A 22,395-nucleotide genomic window follows, 5' to 3' on the forward strand; every position below is an offset into this window, starting at 1 on the left:
TATAGCTTAATATGAAACAGAAATTTGTTTATTAGAGCCTCCTATCGATTATAATTTGTTACATTGTCATATTGCATTTCAAAAATAATTAGAAAAGAAGATAAAATTATTCCCCACATATCATGCGGGGCCAATGTTAATGATGCCAACAATAATGATAGAAATTTTTGCCCGAAATTAATGAAGCCGATATTCATACACTCAAACATAAAGTTCATTGCCTAATATGCAACAAACATTAATAATATCATATGAATATAATTCGCCATATGAACATTAAAATTAAAGATGTCAAAACTAATATGCTCAATCATTATTAAAGTTCATTACTTAATATGCAATAAATATTAATAACATTAGTATTAATGTGCTCTACCATCACTAAAAATTTAATACTTAATATATAATAGAAACTTAGTTAATAAAAATTTGTATTTATTATAATTTGTTATATTATCATATTGCATTTCAAAGAGAGTTGGATGAAAGAGAGAAATTATATCCCATGCATTGCCCAAGGCCAATGTTTATTACACCAATATTAATGATAAGAGTTTCTACATAGAGACTCAGCTTGTACAGAATCCGAAATTAGTATATTAGTACTAATTGGACTATATTAGTACCTTGTTTTCGCAATGTATAACATTTATTGGGAGAAAATAACAAGCAATTGTAGAAGACATAATCCGGAATTTTCAGCTAAGAATGTGCTATTTTTTTGCGGGTGTGTTTGCAAATCTCCATGAGTGTGGCATTAAATGTTCATAGGTTCGAGGACCTGCCACTTCTTCGATACACACAGCATCTGAGATTTCTATCAAGTCCTCCTCTGTGAGCTTCACACTTAATGAGCCAATGTTGTCGTCCAAGTTCTTTATCTTGGTCGTTCCTAAAAGAGAAAAAGAATAAGATCAGTACATAACCCAAGTTCATAATAAAGGTGCATTAATTTTTAAATATCTCAATGTTATTACTATGCTTAATCATTTAATTTCGCATATTCCGTATGTGACCCAAAAGAAAACATCTTGTTCTTCATAAGTCATGGGACTTCCAATGGCAAGCAAAACCTCTTAATTAATAGACATCATTAAAGATATACAATTTTTCTCTTTATAATCTTAGTTGCCTCAAGATTAAAAGACATCATCACCCCCCCACCCCCACCAATAACAAAAACAGAAAGGATCTTAGCTGCCTCCACATTGAAAAGTTTACATGTTGCGAGGCAAATTAGAAAAATTAAATAACAGACCTTCCTACTTCCTTGCATTATGTAAACCATGATGCTACTATTAAACCTGTTGTACAAGATGAGACAAAGTCTACTTCAAGATGCTTTTATTAAACTTAGATATTGGATTAAGTTGTAAGTTTTTAAAGCTTCACCTAGTCGAATGGGACTAAAAGTATGCATGCATTTCAGCCTGCAATAGATAGCTTGGATTTGTTAGTCACTGCGACGATTATAATGTATCACTAGAACATATCAGAAGACTGACCATCTGCCTCATCAATGATACCTGAAAAAGACAATAAGGAATCCAGTTTTCATTCAATTTTAAACTTATCTGTTCAAAGGATTTGAGAGTCCTATATAACTCCAATCTCTTTTTTTTCAGAAAAGTTATAATCTCAATTAATGTTTCATACAAGTTGACTCGACAAAGATGAAGTAAATCATTCATCATCATCATCATTCCTTTTCAATTGTTGAGGTTCCAATAGTCTCCACTAATGAAATAGGAAAGGCATTGTGACTCTCCCTTCTTAACTGACATTTTCTTTGTAGCAAGACCATCTTTTTTTCTTTTGGAAAGACATGTGCCGAAGTTCCAATAATACTTAAATTAAAGGGTAAAAGCAAATGTCTTTCTCTACTCCATCAAAGAGGGTGAAAGGAAAGAAAAGGAGAAGAAATCTAAGGAAGCCGAATAGTTTAGCAGATAAGGGACAGAGAGGGGAAGGAGGGAGGTTGAGAGGGAGAAATGGATTATAGTTCTGTGCCTCCTCTGAAATATTTTCCTTTTTTACCCTTTCGAAGGTCATGTGCAAAGCATATGCCAAATACTAGTTACTTTATATGAAAGGCAACCCTTCGCAGGTTCAAGAGTTTATCCTCTAATGAGAAGCAAGTGATTGCTTGCATCTACAATTTTTATAATAATGTATTCTTGTCCAATCATGTTTTTTTTTTAAGCGAAAAATATAATTTATTTTTTGGCCTTCTTTTATCGACTCTAATATGCCTCATTATTTAGTAACTTGGTGTAGATGATATTCTTGTTGTTTTGAAGGGTAGTTGCATGAAACAATTGAACTCAACATGCTAATCATAAATCAAAATAGGCATTGATCGATGTCTCCATAAAGGGAATGAGGACTTGGTATCTCTTCCCCATCTTATTATTATATTCTGTTTTTTGTCTCGTATAGTTGGTGAGAAAATGAATGATTACAAACCAGTGAAATGATTTTTCTGTTTGACGCATTTTAGGCAATGTAGATCATGATCTACTGTGCAGACTTTAATTTTGAGAGCATTAAAATTATTGTCATTGGAAAGCATTTGGGGTGAAAAATTCTCAAAAGCTCTATTGCCGTTTCTCCATCTTTTGTCTGTAAAAATATCAAAAGTATCATTGCTGTCTATCATTTACGTGCTTGTGTCTATTTCTCTCTATGCATGTGCATGTATAGTACTAGATTACACACGAAATGTTAAATCCTTTATAAAGATTTAACAGAATCGATGATGGGGCCTTCAAATTGAAGATCAACATAGTTTATTGTCATATATAAATTAATAACAGTAATCTTTTGCTTAGGATTCTGTACTCACTTCAGAATATCCATGGAAATTCAGCCTAAAAAATGTCTAGAAACCAACTGGTTTTTAACCTATGGATCAACTGGGTACAAAATTGGATGGATTTAACTAAATGTTATCATATTTTGCATTGATTAAAAAGTGGGATTTCAGTTTAAATGCCTAAATTTTTTTTTTCAGCACTAGTCAATGATCATCTTCCACTTTTTTGCATTCACTTGATACAAAGGTTACAGATATCCAGAATATATGACCTTTTATCTTTAGGCATTTTCAGAGATAAAATCAACGTTATAGATTTTTGCTTCATATGACCAATTATCGATTTTGAACTCATTAAATATTTTACCAAATATTCAGCATTTAGTATAAAATCCAACTCACAAGTGCGTGCACGCATGCATTTGTATGAACTTATACATATTGTCCAACTTTTGTTTTGCTAGGCTCGGTTGGGAAAATTTTCAGAAAACCTGTACTCAGTCTAAAACTTTTGAGGCCAAGTCTGGGTTTTATGCAGCTAGTCCACCCAAAGAAATCCAAGGCCACATCATCTGATGATATACATTCTGATATGCATGAAACCGTATCTATAAACTGAGATAATGCTTGACAATGCAAGGAAATCATCTATGCATGATCATGAACATTACCATGCATATAACATTATCATAACCATGTCCATGACCATCAAGCCTTATCCTAACCATTCAGGTTGGCTTTAAGAATCGTCATTAACCAATCATTCTTTCTGATGGCTAGATCTGGTGTTATTGCAAGTTGTACTTACTAGAGAAGTTAAAGAACAAAACTGAAGATACAGTGCTAGTAACTAAGAATGTCAAAATGAAAGATGATACAGTACAAGTGATATAGCATAGTTGTTGATAATTGAAAAGGCTCGTGGTGATGAAGATTGAAGACAATAACTAGGTTTTGCTACAAGTCGGGTTTGACTTCCAAAGCAGACTCAAGCAACAATAAGATAGGTAAGATCTAAAATGCTGCCCTGGGTGATGAAGTAGTTTCCAAGGCTAATAACATAAGTTGGTTAGGTGGCTAGCAACTAACCCATGAAAAACAATGGGTTATTAACTAGCAAGCAGACTCAATTTACAACATGATAAACAAAGGATAAAATAGTAACGAAATGATGTTCCAGGAAAAATGAAGCAAAGAGGTTGACAAGAAGCTAATTTTCACATCAATAGTCATGAGACAAGGAATGAAGCTAGACATAATCATAGCATAAGAGGAAATTACACGACTGGTCAGAAAGATGTGAAGGTGTCAAGCCGGCATAATCATACTCCAACTAAAAGGCATAGTTCCGATATAAAAGTGTAACAACTCCAAAATCCAGCAATTTGAACAGACTAAGAAAAAGCAATCCAAAGATGCACCAAAGGAAAACTTATCCTTGTTCTGATGGACTAAGGACAAAAAGTAGAGCGAATAGCAATGACGAAGAAAATATAAGCTAAGAAATGGGAAGGTTAAGGGCTAAGCCAAAACAAGAGGGATGAGTGAAGGTCAGAACACAATGAATATAAAATGCTTATAATAAGACTCCTATATTAAACAGTCAGATAGTATACCAAACTCAATATAATGCTAAGGATGGTAATAACCACGGACTAGCAATATGTTGTGGATATGATGAATGTGTGGTCTGCAAAGATCTTGATGCCAAACCAAGACTGACAGATTAATTACTGGGAAAGCTTAACTTGTAGAAGTTTGAAGAGTTCCACTATGATCAGAATTATAAGCTCCCAGAAGCAATCCATATTAGTCAGATCCAAAAGTGACTCCGCACTAAAAAAAAAAAGAAGGAAAGATTTAAATACTTGAATATGTCCAAGTACCAAAAATGTTAGTGGGGAAAAATTTGAGAATGACACACCTTAAAGTCTCCAGGAAAAGGATGAAGGAAGAACAATGATATCTGACAAGGCTTAAGAAGACATAATCAGCTAGTTGAAGACTGTAAAATATGATAGATTCCTAAATAAACTGTAGGCTGATGATAATTAAATTAAGGTGTCTCATAAAGACCAAATAAGAGTGTACTTCTAAAATTTGGTTGTAATTATAGCTTAAGCACAAAATACTAAATAAAAGAGCCTAGTAAGTAGAAAAAAATAAAGCTATCTTAGATCTTTGGATCTACCACTTGGTGTCAAAAGGCAAAACTAAAGCAAGCAAAAAAGAGCTAAACCAATTTTATGGTGATTTGATTGCAAAGAAAGACAGAGAAAACCATCAATTATTAAAAGTCCACATAGTAATTTGGTAAAAAATTAGGCATGGAGCAAAAATGACAAAATTTTTCATACTTGTTACTCTGTATTCTCAAATTTCAACACGTCACAATAACACATCATGTATCTTGTAGACCTTGGATCTCATGACTTCAATTTATATTCATTGTGATTGTCAGATTATAGCAGAGACACAAGAGATTGATATCAGGTGGCAACACTAGAACTGACCCAAGAAAAGTAAAATATACCTAGGAAAGAGATGAGTGGTAGAGGTATTCTAGAAGACCTGACTCCCTACTTTCCTTACATATGTGAAGAAGCTTATACGTACACAGGTTTTAGGGAAAAAAGAACAAAAGCAATATCAAAGATAAAAAAATTATTCAAGAGGAAATGTGAGTATGCCTGTAGCCAGGTGATCATAGTGATAGAAGTAATGTAGCTTCTAACGAGGACGATAAATCATGGAATATAAGAATAGCAATTAAATGGAGCCAATGCTTACATTTTTAAAAAGAGTTTAGCAAGAAAGCGGAGCAGGAGGTTCGAGTGGCACATTGAGATTTAGATCAATGCATCAGCAAGAGGAGGTAAAGTATAGAGGTCAAGGTCTCATTATGTGGGAGTTCTTCCAGGAGTTCTATCTAGTGCTTGAATACAGCCTCAGGTACCTAGACCCCATTTGGGGGAGCTGTTGGCAGTAGAGCTTTTGAAAGTAGAGCTTTCTAAAGTAGAGCGTTTATAAAAAGTTGTTTGTTGTTTGGTAACTACATTTCTAAAGTATTGTAGCACTTTAATATGTATTTGGTAAACAAACTGAGAAATTACTTTTGGCATGACAAATAGACCATAAAGGACATTATATAGTATTATACAACAAAGCATAATAAAATATAATATGTATTAATACATAAATATATGATATAGTATAATATTACTATAATGTAATATAATATTATTATAATATAGTAATATAATATTGTATACTATAGCATAATAATTTAATATAATACTAAATTATTTAACAGAACATATCAATGTATTATGATATAACGTAATATAACATTATATTTATAGTATAATACAATAACAAAGATATAAAATATTATAATTATCAGTATAAATTAATTTCTCATAATATAACATAATATTAAATTATTTAACATAACATATTAATGTATTATGATATACTGTAATATAATATTATATTTATAGTATAATACAATAATAAAGGTATAAAATATTATAATTATTAGTGTAAATTAATTTTTCACCCTTCTGTAGATTTGCAAAATTATAAAGGGATATTTTGTGTAATTGTTATATTCTATCACAGGTATTTTGGTCAAAAAAATCGCTTTCTGACGGAGCCTAAAAGTGCTTTTCCGGAAAGCTTCAAAATAAAGCTTCTCCCAAAAGTTGTTTTTAGCTTTCTGGAAAAGCAAAAAAAGTTTTCCGAAATGTTTATCAAACACCTCTATTTCATTTAAAAGTGCTTTTTGACCCTCCAAAAGCTCCCCCAAACGGGGCCTTAGTCCTATTGACCATTTTTTGTATCGTAACTAGCCAAAAACATTTGTGCTTAAGGTGGAGTGGCAAATGTGAAGAAAAAATTGACAGGGTTATTGCAAAGTTTTTCAAATTCAACCACATTCTCTTCAGTGTAGTTGACCGTAAATATTGCTATAGCATGATTGAAGCAATTGAGGAGGCGACTCATAGTGTAGATCCACTGACCGCTTATGAGAACTCAAATACATATTTGAATGAGGAAATGAATGGAACAAGGATACATATTGACACATTTAAGAGATATTGGAATTAATTAGGTTGTAGATTAATGTGTGATGGTTGGACAATCGAAAACAAAAGGAACATGCATAATCAATTTCATTATCTACAACTGCCATGGCATAGTGTTTCTAAATTAGTAGATGCCATTGCTCACTCCGGAAACTGTGAGTATATATTTCAGTTGATGAATTTTGTGATTAAAGAGATTGATGAGACTTATGTGGTGCATGTTGTTACTGATAATGAAATAAGTACAACATAGGAGGATAACTATTAATAGAGAAGTCAAAGCACTGGATTAAGATATTGCAAAAAAAACAAAGATCAGGGATGTCATTTCTTAGGGACAATTCTTGATTGGATTTGTATATAACCATGGATGGAAAGTTAGTTTTACAAGGAGGAGACAAGAAACAAGGAGCTCATTCAACCTACCATAACACAATTTGTCACTCATTTTCTATCCTTGCTGTGCATATACAAGCATTATAATGATCTCGTGAGTATTCACCTTATAGGATTGGAGTAACGGCAAGGATAGGCTTAAGCCTAAGGATTAGATAGGATGTGAATGCCATGGTTTTGACTTTTGAGTGATAAAGTTCTGAAAAAAAGGACAAGAGATGAACTTAGAATGTTTTAACATTTTGCAAAGGTGAGATGGGCTTCTTGTACAAAACCATGAATCAGGCCAAGGAGGCTATAAAGAAGAATTACATGAATTGGTACCAGAAGTTTTCCGCCATTTTTGATAGCCAATGGGACGAACATATTGACTGCAACATAAATGCAGCCAGCATGATTTGTTTTACTTTGTACCGTTAGTTTGTATTGTACATCCAATTATTGTTGAATGTGAATGGGTGATTATTGACAAGCATGGATTAAAGAAGTATATGTATCATGCAAATTATTTCTTAAATCCTTATTGAGCATATGCCAAGAGATTTATTGCTGATAATGAGGTTTTGCTAGCCTTAAAAGGGTGACCGAGAGATTGGAAACCGATATATCAAACCAGATAAAAGCAGATGATAAAGTTATTTTGTTTACTCTGTAATTGTTATAATATTTATACACAAAAACTTAAGATTCAAAAGATGTTAGCTAACAAGATCTAATTTTTGTAAGTCTAGTGGAGCATTACAGATAGGAAGGTAGAATTAGCATTCAGAAGGCTATGGTTGCCATATAAAGGGTCATTCTAGGTAACCTCACTTAAAATTTTCATAAGAATATTTTAGAACTTCATTTACCATATTGTAGATTAATAAATTCACTAATTCAGAAATATCTATTCTTATTTCAACAAAATGCTGATCTATTTATGGAAGGGATGATGTTCCATATTCGACACCAATTGATTTAATATCTTGAGTTAAACTGCAAAGAGGATAATAACTAACTTGAACTTAATTACAATGGGTGTCAGATGTGGAGCATCATCTTTCCAAAAATAGAACACCATTTCTTCAAAAGAAGAAAAGGCGTTCCAAATAGTCAATTTAGTATACAATATAGTTAATGAAGTTATTATATGTTATTATCTATATTTTAAGTGAAGTTACTTAGAGTAACAATTTCTTATACCAGCTATAACCTTCCAAGTGCCAAATCTATCCTTCCTACATCTATAGTAACTCACCTAAACTTATAAAATTTAGATCTCATTAACCAACATCTTTTGATGCTTGAGCCTTTGAATATTAATATCATAATAACAACATAATAAAAATGTTTACTTCACTATCAACTTCTATCTAGTTTGATATATTAGGTTTAATCTCTCAACTGCCCTTCCAAGGCCTACTGAAACCCTTTTGTGGTGAACTACTAAAACCTTGTTATCAACAACAAATCTCTCAGCATATATGACAAGAGGATTTAAGAAAATATCCTGCATGACATATGCTGTACTTCTTCAATAATGTTCATGAATAATCAACTGAATTCAACCAATAATCTCATATAAAACATAACCTCAAAAATTATAAGGATACAATTAAATTGTAATTGTTGCATGCATGTTACAGTAGAGCCGATTATCTCATCGGCTATCAATAATACCCACCATTTTTGGTATAACAGCACAAGACCTCGCCTAAAAAGGCAAGCCAAAAGTTATATTTTCGATTCCTTGGTACTAAATAGACATCAATGGATCCGTATATACCCTCCTCATTTAAGCCTTGGCATCCTCACTAAGCTAACGGCTCAAATTCTATCAAATCCAATTACAAACACTACAATTAGCCTATGGTCAGCCCTACAAGGACCCATGTTGTAGTGTCCCCTAGTCCATATAGGTCATGGGCCAAATTCGCTCTGATACCATTTGTAACGACCTTGAACCTCGCTCTAAAAGGCTAGTCCGATGTTATATTTTAGATTCCTTGGCCCTGTATAAGTATTCAAGAACTACCCAATACATAGCTAATGTGAAATTCAATACATGCTCCTCACATTTTATACCATTTCTATAATTCTGGTTTATTGGCCCTATCCATGGCTCAAATAAGAAGTTGATCTCAACATGGTCATCATTATCTATCCTCTTCCAAAATTTATCACTCAAAGTCATGGCATATACATCCTCTAATCTTTTTGTTATCTATCCTCTTCCAAAATTTATCACTCAAAGTCATGGCATATACATCCTCTAATCTTTTTGTCCAAGGGCTCAAGTGAAGCTTGGCCATTACATCGACCTTGTGATGGAAGCGTTCTCTTAAGATCATCATGATAACCTTACATGCACTATAAGGCTAGGAAATGAGTAGCAAATCATGTTATGGAAGGCCGAACAAGCTCCCTATTTCCTATCTTCCTCATCATCAAATTGAGTACCCATCCATAGTTATATAAGAATCCAATTAATAGCTGTCCTTGACAAATGACCTCTTTGATCTTTGGTTCTTTTGCAATATCTTCCAACATTGGATCAATACACTATGCAGCAAATGAAGTCCAATATAAGTTCTTTCTCTTGTCCATCAATAATTATATTCCTAATTTGTAATTTGATCCATTATTCATAACAATGTGCACCAACTGAGATCTTCAACCAGTGAATTCATCATTTTAAAATTGTACTTGCTACTTTTAAAGTTAGTGGTATCTATTGATTACACAACAAATTGGGTCTATCGATAAGAAAGATTATTGTCTATTGTCCAACCATAATATGCTGATATATAGCCTGATTCATCCAGTACATCTTAAATGTATCTATATATGTCTGGTTGTCATTCACTCATCATTCAAATATGCATTTAAGATGTCATAAGTGGTCAATAGGTCCACACTTCTGGTTTTCATGGTAATATCTTTGTTCAGCTATATTGAAGACGATATATGGTTGATAATGAAAAACTTTGCAATAGCCCCCACTAAGGGTTGCCTTTTTAAATGCTTCAACCATACCAATGGTAATATCTATTTCCAGCTATATCGAAAGGGATGAGATTGAATATGAGGAACTTTCGACCCCATTATTAAAAAACTGGTCAACAAGACCAGGTACTTGATGTCCTACTCCTGCATTAAGGGAAACCCTTAGCACTAGAAGACCTCCCACCCAATCCAAGGCCTTGAGCTCCAAACTTTACCTCCATGACCTTGCATGTCTGCTAAACTCGTCCAGATGCATTCATTTGTTTTGTTTTATTCTTATTCTTATATCCCGTCTCTCATTGTCCTCATCAAAATCTGCATCACTACTATCATGTCATCGCCTACAGCTAAAATCATACTCTATAATATTTTCTCCTTCCCAATTGCAATCTGTTTTTCTTTCCTTCCTAAAACATGTCCATGATTAGCTTCTTGATATCTACAAGGACTTTATGTCAGTGTGTCATATTTTCTTGAATCCATGCTAGTTTCAAGTCGACATTCATCTCCTTTCCACTATAGGTGCAGTTTACTCTTATCAGATCTCCATCATACTACAGTGCAGCCATTTATGTTACACAGACTCCGGTTCATGTGTCAAATACTAGTAGTCTAGTACTTTTCTTAGTGTTGAAGGACTTGAATCTTTTCAATTTCTAAGTATCATACCAATATCTATATTTAGGTATTGGTTGTGGATACTTTAGGCTAAATCAAAGGGTCTGGGAAACATAAACTGCCACCAAATATCCAACTCCCAAGAGGACATATCATGGAGCCATAATCTAATAATCAAAGTAAGTACTACTCAAAGTCACTAGATACAAGGCATACAAGACATAACATAATTTATTATTATAACATGTTGAAACTTCAGAGAGGCGTGTAACAAACTAGACAAATTTTGTTATGTTTGTTCCATATTTGATTAGCTACTTTATAACAAAGTACCATACCAATTTTAGCCATTTTTTCTCCATTCATTTAGGTTATTTTTTTGGATATGTTGTTAAGTAAGACCCAATCTAACCCTATGAAAAATTATTTTTTAAACTAATTTTTTATTTTATAAATTTATTTATCTTAAAATATTTAAATTAAAGCATTAAAGAAATACTTTTTAGAAATAAATTATGGTAACATGATTGTGTTATATATAGTAGCTAACTACAAGCTGATCAACATGATTTTACATGCCTCTCCATATTTGACCCGAACCTATACCCACAAATTAGCATAAGTTTAAAACCCCAATATATTTATATGGAGTATTGATAGGCCAATTTACAAAATCTCTCAAAATAATTAAATTTTAAAATTAAACTGATTTTAAAAATTCTATTTTGATTAAATAATTATTAAAATATTAAATACTAAAAAAAATAAAGGATAATTGTCATTCTTACTTATTGGAAAGAAATCATGTCTTCTTCATTTGGGAAGAAGTGAAAGAAGACCTAGGGAGGACCTACAATTCATGCCATGGACCCGACACCTACCATGACCAAGCAATAATGCCCAGATGACTAAATAAAGACAAGAAAACTATAACGAAAGAGAAGAAGAATAAATAAAGGATGATAAGAAGAATACAAGGACCGCATCAGAAAGTAGTTCATTTTCAATTACATCCCAGTGTCTCGATGGGAACACTTTTTCCTCTCCATGATCATTGTAATGTACAAGGCTAGGCCTGGTATTGAGCCTCCTGTGCCATAGGAGAGACACGGGCCATTTCTGCAGAAAGAGGCTGAGGATATTGGGGTTTAGATCAACTCCTATAAAGCCCAGTTGTTGTTTCCTAGACCAACTAGGAGCATTATTAACTTGTGTACTGTGACAGAGTGATCTTCCACAAGTCCATCCGATGACTAACCATGTCCAAGACTATGACTACATCCATGGTCCGATAAGAGAGGTCATTTGAGAAAATCCGGGAGTATTATTTTGAGCAAATGGCGACAAACAATGACCCTCAATACAAGAAGGCAGGAGGATTTGATGATTAAGATGCCATATTTTTACTATTTAGGGTTTAGCGTTTACGATTATATAGCAAACTATATAGGTTTGATGCTAAAGGATATTGGAGACTTGCCACAGGTGAAGACAGCTGTGGAGAGCAGGCAAGCAAACTCCAAATACATGTAATTCGTACCTGGCCAATTGCTCTTATGTGATTGTATGTGGGTGGATAGATTCTTAGTCCTAGCATGACAGAATTTGCCACAAACTAAATGGTACCAAAGAGCCTCTTTGATAAGAAGCAAAGTCTCAGAATGATGTTTGCATCAAATGAGTGAAAGAGTTTCAGATATGGTGGGTTAGAAGAGGGCCAAAAAATTAAGGACATTATCCTAAGTCAGGCTTTTGGATAAAGCGCTGCCGTGGTTAATGTGGAGCCCTACTTTGTGGTATTGGGGGCATTGGATAGTGGAGGTGGTCACAAATGGTCTATTTTTACATCAAGATGCAGATTGCGTGGCAACAGATCATAGAGAAAGCGGGTGCGAGGTAGACTGGACCATACTTGCACATCATCAAGAATTGATGGGACACTTAGATGGGTGGGTAGTTGTACCTAGCAAGTATAACCTCATCAAATCTCAAAGCCTTTATCATATTTGCTTGAATAATAGTTTTTATCTTACAGTGGTTATTAGCTTTGTTCTTTTGTTTGCTATGCAACCAAGCATCTGAATCCCAAATACTGATACACAGAACCCATTTGCCTAAAATGAAGACTTGCTTCAGGGAGTTAGGAGGGTGGCACAACTGATGAAGGGTAATGATGGCTTAGCTGCACAAACCACAAGGAGGTAATAAACTAAATTAGGGTTGATGGCCATCGAGGTATGGTATTTGATATCCAAATGCCATTAACATCAAGTCTATAATGGCTGATCGAGGAAAAATATTCAGTGAGGGAAACAATAGTTTTGGAGAACAGGGAGAACAGAAATCAATATCAGGGATGTCTTCGTGGATCATTAGCAAACAATAGATAGTTTCAGTTCATGTGAATTTAATGACTTTAAGTCTTATATAGCCATGTATTTTTTGATTGTAGGGGAGTGATGGGTCCAATGAGGCACCTCTACACCACATCTAAGGAAGATTGCCTTCTTGGTTCTCTCACAAACTGGAATATCTTTCTGCTGATCTATAGCAAAGAGCAAAATCGCTTGGCCAGCAAGAGGCTGCATGACTTGGTATTCATATACTACAATCAAGTACATCAATGATTCAAGATCATCAATGAGGGCAAAAAGAAGCATGATATGGCCCACTAAAGGATGACTTTGCCCTCGACAAGGATGATCCTATGATTAGATGGGTTGCTGATCAATAAACTCGTGACTAGCTAGTGTTAGATGAGCTAGGGAAATCCTCCATGACTAGATAGAGCCATTGCAAAGGTAGGTGTTTGAAACACAGAAAGATGAGTGGAGGAGAATGTTTCACTCAGTTGAACACCCAACTGTCTGAAGAGGCTTCAATCAGTAGCTTGATCATAGGATTTTCAGGAAATTAGGGAGTGATACACATGCCTCCAAGGCTAGTCAAGGCACATGGATCACTAGCAAGCTAGGGCAAGGAAGGGCACAAGGAAACTTGGTCAAGCCAAATCAGTTTCATAATGGTAGCAACAAAGGAAAGTCAAAATGAGAACATGTAAGTCAATCCAGTGGATGCAACTAAAAACATATTGGTCCAAGATAATGATGACAAGACACCGAAGCCATCAGATCCCAGCTTGGGTAGATCATCTCGCGATAATGACGATAATCAAGATCTGTCATACCGCCTCATACCACCCGATACAAGGCGTACCGTACCGTATTGAAAGAAAACTGGTACAAAACACACCTTCATGTCAGTACAAGTCTCGTACCGCTCATATCAAGGCGTACCGAGGTACGTACCGGTCCATACCAAGAAATACCGAGATAAATATTGAGAAAAATAATTAGAAACTCTCGATATAGAGGAATGTCATACTGTACCGAACCAATAAAGTAACGATACGGTACATGGTATCGAAATTGCGGACCTTGGCGATAATGATAATGATAGCTTCGGTGATAAGTCTGAAGGTTAGAATGCACAAGGTGGTTAGGACGGAGGTGATTTCTCAGAGTTTTGATCTATTCACCAGTAAGGCAAGATTCATGTGTGCCACACAAGCTGCTGACCATGGGGCTAGATCAAAATACAATCATAAGAAAGACATCATACAAGAGAAGTTCCAAAACTAGTATCGGATGCAACAAAAGGTAGCATGGAAGACTCGAGAGCTTTTATGCGAATTGGAGGGAGTGGATATTAGAGAAAGATCTACCAAAGCGTTAGATAGCCATGGGGCTCAGCAAACTTCATCTATACTAGAGGTAAATCTCCTGTTGCATCTAATAGAGTGGATAGTATGCTCCATACACATATGATTGATATGCATACTTTCAGCCATCATACCATAGTAGAGACGACCCTATACAACATTGCCCCTCCTATAGATATGGGTATACTCACAATCCTACCACCCTGAGTAGGGATAGTTGGGCTCCTATGACTACCTGACATACACACAACTTCAGTAGCAAGAGGCATATCTAGGTTACTATTAGCCACTATATGACTAGCAGAGATAGGATAATATCCAAACTATTATCAGATCTAAGCTCCAGATTGTGAATAACACACAAATATAGATGAGGACCACAAATGCTCGACCCAGGATTGAAATTTGAAAATGAGTCATTCTTGATTGTTCTATTACAATATTATACATTATTTGCCATTTTTTTAACTTATTGTTGCAATTTTTTTAAATCTCGTCGAGTCCACGAGTATTGGAACTGGCACCGATACTTCGACATCACACACCCCGTTAAACATCACTAATTCATTAAAAAAGCAAATCAAAATTCACTTCATATCCATATTACATATCAAAAGATAAAAAATTGAAAATAAAAAAATAAAAAATTTGTGCCTCAGTATTGTGCTGGTACAAAACCCTACCATAAGTTGGTATAGGAATATTATTCTAGTTCGATAATAAATATATACCACCCTTAGTACCAGCGTTCGATTTCTTAGCAGTATGACTGTTGCAGCTCTATAAGATCAAAGGGTACAATAGGCTGAAAAAAGCACTAGCTAGCAGCTAAAAAGAGGTTAAAAAGAGTAAGAAGGTATCCCAACAACATAAAACAAGCCATGAAGATTAATATCTGTCAAAGTTACTTTCAGCTTGTCCTCAATCTTCTTGCACACTTCTAATGAAAGAAAACAAAAATGGGGATGTTTAATCCTTTTAGCTCAGTATCAACCAATACCAAATGCCATCCATCATGTAAAATTAACAAAACTCAATACAAGGTATCATCATTCAATATCGAGCAACTTGCTTAGTATCTTAAATTGATCCACTACCAAGTGTAAGTTAGCCTAGCGCAATGGACGCCAACCACATGGTCTTTCAACAGAAGCATCTAAACAAATGTGGGATGAATATATATGTATCCTTAGTTTTGAAGGTTCCAGTCGATCTTGTGGTTTACTAACCCTTGATGTGGTCCGAATGCAACAATTAAATATATTTGCACACATGGTTAATTTAGATGATTTCCATCTACACTACTAGTGTAGATTAAACAGTTCAATTAATAGCAAATCCTCCATAATATCAAAAACTAATTTATTTGTTCAAACTCATATGTGCTAGGTGATAACCAATCTCCTAACCTTACATATTTTCATAACATGATGTTCTAAAATATTGATCATGAGGATTTCAGCAGGTAGAAATAAGCTTTCATCTTATGCATGATATGCTAAATTATTATTAGAGCACTACAGAATATTGCTCACCGGGGATGGGAACCACATCATTGCCTTGATGAAGTATCCAAGCTAGAGCAAGCTGAGCAGGGTTACGACAATGCTTCATGGCCAACTTCTCTAGTCGTGCATATAATATCTTGTTCTTTTCTAAGTTATCTCCAGTGAATCTAGGATGTAAAGCCTAACAAAAATATTGAGGTATAATTAATCAGTGGAATTCATTTTCATATATGGAGGAATTTAGCATCTTAAGGATGGAAAAGTTTGAATTTTATCCAAACAACAAGGTTAATTTAAAAAGTCAATTAATCAATTTCTTACCAAGTAACTTTGAGATGGCAAACTTTCTACAACTGCTCTTCCCCCAAAAAACCCACGACCCAGAGGACTGTATGGAACTATCCCAATGCCAAGTTCCCTGGATGTAAAAGAAACTTTATTTCTTTAAATTGTGGTGCAGCAAATTAACTATTTTAGAGAAAGGAGACATAACGAAAGCTCCATAACTATGAGTCTACAATTATTCTAAACAGAGGGAAAAAAAGAAAAATTCACAATCACTCAAGATTTACTGACCCTTCTCTTCAAACAAGATTGATTAACCTTGAAAAAAAATCACAAATACTCACTCCCACCCATATATTTAACTCAACCCAACAAAAAAGTCAAAGACATCTGCAGAAGTCCATGTACCAAGAAAACAGGCAGTCTTCTGATCCATACCTCTTGTTAGCAGGAAATTTCTAATCAAGTTTCTAAGCAGACATAGTATAAAGTTCATCATTTTATATGCTTTCAAATGTAAAATGTTAAAAGGGTATTATGCATATCTTTCCCCACGTGAAACTTTCAGTTAGTAAGTCTTTTTCCAAGACCTTGCAACTCTTTGGTGTTTATCTGCAAGTAGCAAAAAGAAAGAAAAGGAATATTATAGAAACTTCTCTTACCATTAAAATTTTAAGTAAGCATTTAGGTTGCAAAAGTTTAGGATTCGTTGCACCTTGATGCAAGCCAACATCCCAAAGAGATATGGCGATATATGAATGGGGACGAAGGAGAAGTTTTAGTAATTATTCACCAGAACGTAGGAATAACTTATTAAAAATCCATAAAATCAAGGTTTGCTGTGCCAAAACCGGAATCCGGACTGGTTATCCGGCGGCACGGGTCGGTACGCCCCCATACCGTTCCATGCTGGGTCCATACCATTCCATGCTGGGCTCATACTAACACAGTAGAGGAGGCGAGAAAGAGAGAGAACGAGAGAAGAAAAGCAAGAGAAGAGGGAGAGAGGAAGGGAGACAGAAAGAGGGTGGCTGAGGCCGGCAGAGGGAAAGGAAGGAAGAGCGGAGGCTGGCGAGCTCTCTCTTCCTTCCTCTCCCTCTCCCTCCTTCCCCCACTTGCTCTCTTTTTTCCTCTCTTTCCTTCTCCTCCTCCGCGCGCTGGCCGGTCTCTGCTCTTCCTTCTTCTCCCTCTCCCTCCCTCCCCCGCTCGCTCTCTCTCTCTTTTTCTCTCTTTCCTTCTCCTTCTTCCCCTCCATCGAATGCTTTTCATTTTGGTTGCCGGACCATCCAAATCCGCCGCCAACACGGCTTGGTATTCTTCGAACCGCCTGGTTCGGGACGATTCCACTGACCTTGCATAAACAGTGGATAAACTCATTCCCAAATTTGAATTCATTATTCCTCTAATTGAATCTTTTCGCAAAACCCTTACAACAATACATAAAGACACAAAAATAATTCTAGACCAAATTTTATTGAACTAAAAAAGAAAGTGGAACTCTTTCCTAGGTCTAAAAAAAGTAACATATCCTGAAATACTCTATATTCACAATTGAAATATACTAGAAATATAAGTATGTTCTATCCTCTACATGAGTACCGAGATCTATGATTGGAACATATGATAGGATCTCCCTCTTTTGCAATATTTTTTATGCTGATTTGTTCATGATATATTTATTGAGGAGCTTTCATCAGAAGGCTTTAGAAAGATGTGTTCTTTCCTTCAATGGATATTTGAAGATTCAACAAATCAATAAAACATATGCCTCAGAGTTGCCTGTTTTAGATTTTCCACATAAAGTTCTCTCTTCCTTCTATTGTTGTTTATCAACTTATGCAACCTAACAACCATTTGAAAATTACTGCACTTTTAAAGATAAATTTTGGACTCAATGCTACATATGTTTTCTCAAGACAAAACAAAAAAAAAATGAAAACTTGCAACCACATGGCAATCATTTTAGGTTTGGAATTTCAAGTATACCTGCAAAGTGGGACAATCTCCTCTTCGATTTCACGAGTCCATAAAGACCACTCCATCTGCAACGCAGTGATGGGATGCACTGCATGAGCACGCCTAATTGTATCTGGACTGGCCTCAGACAATCCAATGTATTTGACCTTCCCCTCTTCCACCAACTTTTTGAGCTCCCGCATCTACCTCCCGCGGAAACCCCAAAAATAAAAAGAAAATAAAAATTCAAATCCATCTATCCATTAACTTAACCAACAAGAATTCTGAATTGACTGCTTACAGTTTCTTCTATAGGCACCAACTTGTCCACCCGGTGCTGGTAATACAAATCGATGTAATCTACACCAAGCCGTTCAAGGCTCGCCTCGCAGCTTGCCCGGACATATTCCGGATTGCCCTTCACAATCACCCCAGTCTGATCAACCCCCGCAATACCAAATTTTGTGGCCAATTGGACCTTCTCGCGGGGCAATAGCTTCAAAACCTACAGAAAGAATCGATCTTTCTTACTTTCTGTCCATTAGCAATCAATCAATTCCTCTCTCTATAAATCAATTTCAACGAAATATTGAAGAGAAAAAAGAGGCGAAAGGGGATAGAATTGAACCTTTCCAATCAAGATCTCATTAGTATGGGGTCCATAAGCATCGGCGGTGTCAAAAAAGGTGATTCCTTCGTTGAATGCGTGCTTGATGATGGAAATCCCGGCTTCTTCGGGGACCGGAGAGTTGTACACTCCGGTAAGGCTCATGCACCCGAACCCCAGCTTGGAAACCTGGAAAAAAGCGAAAGGAATCAGCACCAAGACCACCATAAGAACAAAGAGGAAAAGAAGAAGAGAAATCGAGAAGGGGATTGAGACCTCCAAGCCCTGGCTTCCCAACTTCACTCTGGGGATATGGGGCTTGCTCGGCTCCTCCATATGTTGTCACCTGGATCTCTCTCTGATCGCTGCGCGTTAAGAAACGTCGGTGGGAGACTGGAAGTGCGCCACCAAGAGGAACACCCACCCCATGGTGGTAGCTTGGATGATCATGCCGTGCGTCATGGAAGGGGTGTTGGTTGCGGGAAATGGCCTGGCAGAAGACCGCACAACTAAGGCCCTGTTTGGGGAGCTTTTGGAGGGCCATCGCGAGCCTCTGTCCGGTTCCTCCATATTAGGATTGAGGCGTCGTATCTCACATTCTCTTTTCCTAAAAAAAAAAAAAATTCATCCTCGAAATTTAACATACCTTAGCTTGCAAAAAGATCCGAATATTTTTTCTTCATCTCATCCTTCAATACCCATGTAGCCTCATGTTCTGAATGATTACTCCACTGGATCTTGACATAAGGAATTGTGCGCCTTCTTAATACTTGTTCCTTTCTATCAACCACACGTATAGGCTGCTCAGGATATGTCAAATCTTCTTTAAGCCGCAAGAGGGCCACTTCTATAGGGGGTCTTAGATATTGGTGTGGTACCAGGAATTAAATCAATTGCAGATTCAATTTCTCTATCTGGTGGCAAGCCAGGGAGGTCTTCCGAAAAGACATCAGGGTATTCATTCACTACTCGGATATCTTCCAATCTTTGATCTGATTGTCTGGTATCAACTACAGTGGCAATATATGTCATACTCCCCTTCCTGAGTAGCCGCTTAATTTGCATAGCAGAGACAACTCGAGGGAAAGTATAAGCACCACTACCTATAAAGCTGAATTCAGTGTCTCTAGGGATCTGAAAGTTTACCCTTTTTTTATGGCAGTTAATGGTAGCAAAATGTGATGCTAACCAGTCCATACCGAGAATTATGTCAGTCATGCATATATATAACTATTAAGTCAGCAGGCAAGTCTCTACCTACTATCTGAACTGGACAAGTCTTGCAGACCTGATTACCAATCATCCCACTCCGGTAGGAGTGCTAACATGCAAATCATACTTTAATTGCACACAAGGCAGGTCATGTTTTTGCACAAATGTAGATGACACAAAGGAATGCGTAGCACCAGAATCAAATAGTGTATGAGCATAAACAGAAGCAACTGGCAATGTACCTGACACCACAGTGTTGGATGCCTGAGCATCCTGCTGAGTAGTGCATAAATACGACCCTATGTGTGCGGTTTTCCTCCTGTCTGCTGCTTAGGAGAAGAAGGCTGAGCAAACTGAACCGGAGCAGGAGAACCTTGCACTTGCTGGGTCCCTATAGCTTGAGGCCTCTGAACTAACCGATGGTCCTGTTGAGGACACTTAGTTACCTTATGACCCTGCTGGCCTCATCTGAAGCAAGCGCCGGATAATCGTCTACAATGTTCAGTCTTATGCATACCACATGCATCACACTTAGGCTTGTCTTGCTAATGCTGAGTAGTCTTCTCATAGAATCTCTGCTCCCCTGATTGCCAGGGTTGGTTATGAGATTTTGCAGTCCTGCAGGAATTCTGTCTACTATGAGTATCATCATCTCTGCTCCTCTTCTTTTGTATTCTATCTTTTGTATCTTGTGTTTCTTTCCAGTCCAGATTTTTGGCCCTGTCTACCAAATCATCATAGTTTGTTGAGTGTACTATGGCCAAACCCCGATGAAGCCAAATCTCCTCATCCGGGACTCTGCATCCATGACGAGGGTGGGAGCAAACCGAGATAGCCTGTCAAACTCTGCCTCATACTCATCCATAGTCATAGTTCTTTGATTCAGATTGAGAAATTCCCTCTCTAGCTCCCTCAGGCGACTGGAGGGAAAATACTTGGAGTAGAATGCTGTGCGGAATCTCTGCCAGGTAAGTGCCTCCTGCTCGGGTGCCAATGTGCGCTCCACAAACATCCACCAATGATGAGCTCGGTCATGAAGCATATAGGTGGAAAATCTAACCTTCTCTTCATTGGTGCACTCCATTGCCCTGAAGGCTTTCTCCATTTCATCTATCCAGGCTTCGGCCTCTTGAGGACTAGTGGTGCCTTTAAAAGCCGAAGGAGCCATTCTTTTGAATTCTGCTATACTCCTTCTTTGCTCAGGAGGAGCAACATCTTACTAGATGGGTTGATGAGGTTGTTGCCTCTGTTGGCGTACTAACCCAACGACCTCCTCAATCAGTTCGAGCACCCAAGTTTGATTTCCAGCGGCAGTTTCTAGAGTTGATTGGCCCTGGGGCCCTGAGCTATGCGATGCCTCGCCTGCTTGGCTAGTAGGGACTTTTTTCCGAGAGCCCCCAACCATCTGATTCAAGCTACAGACACGGCGAGGCGGCATTCTAATTCAGTGAAAATATATAAATATTATACATTTATCCAAACAGAATAATACATGATAGTTAACAAAACAAATGAACATTATCCTCTTATCTAGTTCCTACCCATCTCTCAACCTTTCCGATGAATTGTAGGAATCCTAAAATTCAGGCTCAAATATGATTGTTTCACTTATGGTCCCTAGTGATTTTAACCTGAGCTCTGATACCACCAAATCTGTCACGCCCCAAGCCTGAAGCGCGACAGACACCGCACGCCCGCACGGCGGGCCGCACAGGTGTGCAAGGCATCGGAATATATCGGAGCAAATACAGATGTTCAAAACTTATTTAAGGGTTAATCACAGATGCTTGAAATTGACATAAATAAATCATTCAAAAGCAGTCTTACAAAATTCCAAAATAATATTTGCTAACATAATTCAAATGTCCAAACTAATCTATCTAAAATGCCAATAACTAAAGAAATTATCGAAAAATCTAATGCACTCCCCAATCCCATGCGATCAAGCCTCTGGATCTGAAAAACAGAGAAAATAAAATAATAAGCTACACTAGTCCAGTAAGCAACAAAATACCCCAGAGTGGGATCAAAGATCGAAATACAAAATAATGATTGGGAATAAATCACAAATAACATCATTTTTCTCTTTTCAAAATTTATCATCATTTTCACAAAAACTCTGATACAGAAATCCCAGCATATGTAGGCTACGACCACGAAACCCAGTGGCATGGGTTGCACAAAGTGCCAAACACCACTAT

The 22,395-nt window shown here is 36.5% G+C and overlaps 1 protein-coding gene across 6 annotated transcripts; it reads right to left on the reverse strand.

Moving 5' to 3' along the window:
- Window positions 1-483: 483 nt before the first annotated feature.
- On the reverse strand, window positions 484-19,591 carry LOC103724137 (putative aldo-keto reductase 1). Of its 6 annotated transcripts, none has more exons than XR_003383080.3 (9): window positions 19,259-19,591; window positions 19,004-19,171; window positions 18,677-18,880; window positions 18,406-18,578; window positions 16,456-16,552; window positions 16,162-16,315; window positions 4,740-4,781; window positions 4,564-4,651; window positions 484-892 (listed from the first exon to the last, which is right to left on the reverse strand). XR_003383080.3 is itself a non-coding variant. In XM_008815304.5 (7 exons), the coding sequence occupies exons 1-7, from the start codon at window positions 19,316-19,318 to the stop codon at window positions 714-716; spliced, it is 1,035 nt and encodes a 344-aa protein (XP_008813526.1). In that variant the 5' UTR covers window positions 19,319-19,591; the 3' UTR covers window positions 484-713. The 6 variants fall into 6 exon arrangements, 3 of the variants coding, with proteins under 3 accessions (XP_008813526.1, XP_088577731.1, XP_088577732.1); XR_015986964.1 differs by having other exon boundaries at window positions 4,432-4,651; XM_008815304.5 differs by lacking the exons at window positions 4,564-4,651; window positions 4,740-4,781.
- Window positions 19,592-22,395: the final 2,804 nt, after the last annotated feature.

Source organism: Phoenix dactylifera, chromosome 5 (genome assembly GCF_051530095.1).
Source record: "Phoenix dactylifera cultivar Ajwa chromosome 5, Ajwa_hap1_PhDact_Kaust_v1.1, whole genome shotgun sequence".
Taxonomy (NCBI): Eukaryota; Viridiplantae; Streptophyta; class Magnoliopsida; order Arecales; family Arecaceae; genus Phoenix; species Phoenix dactylifera.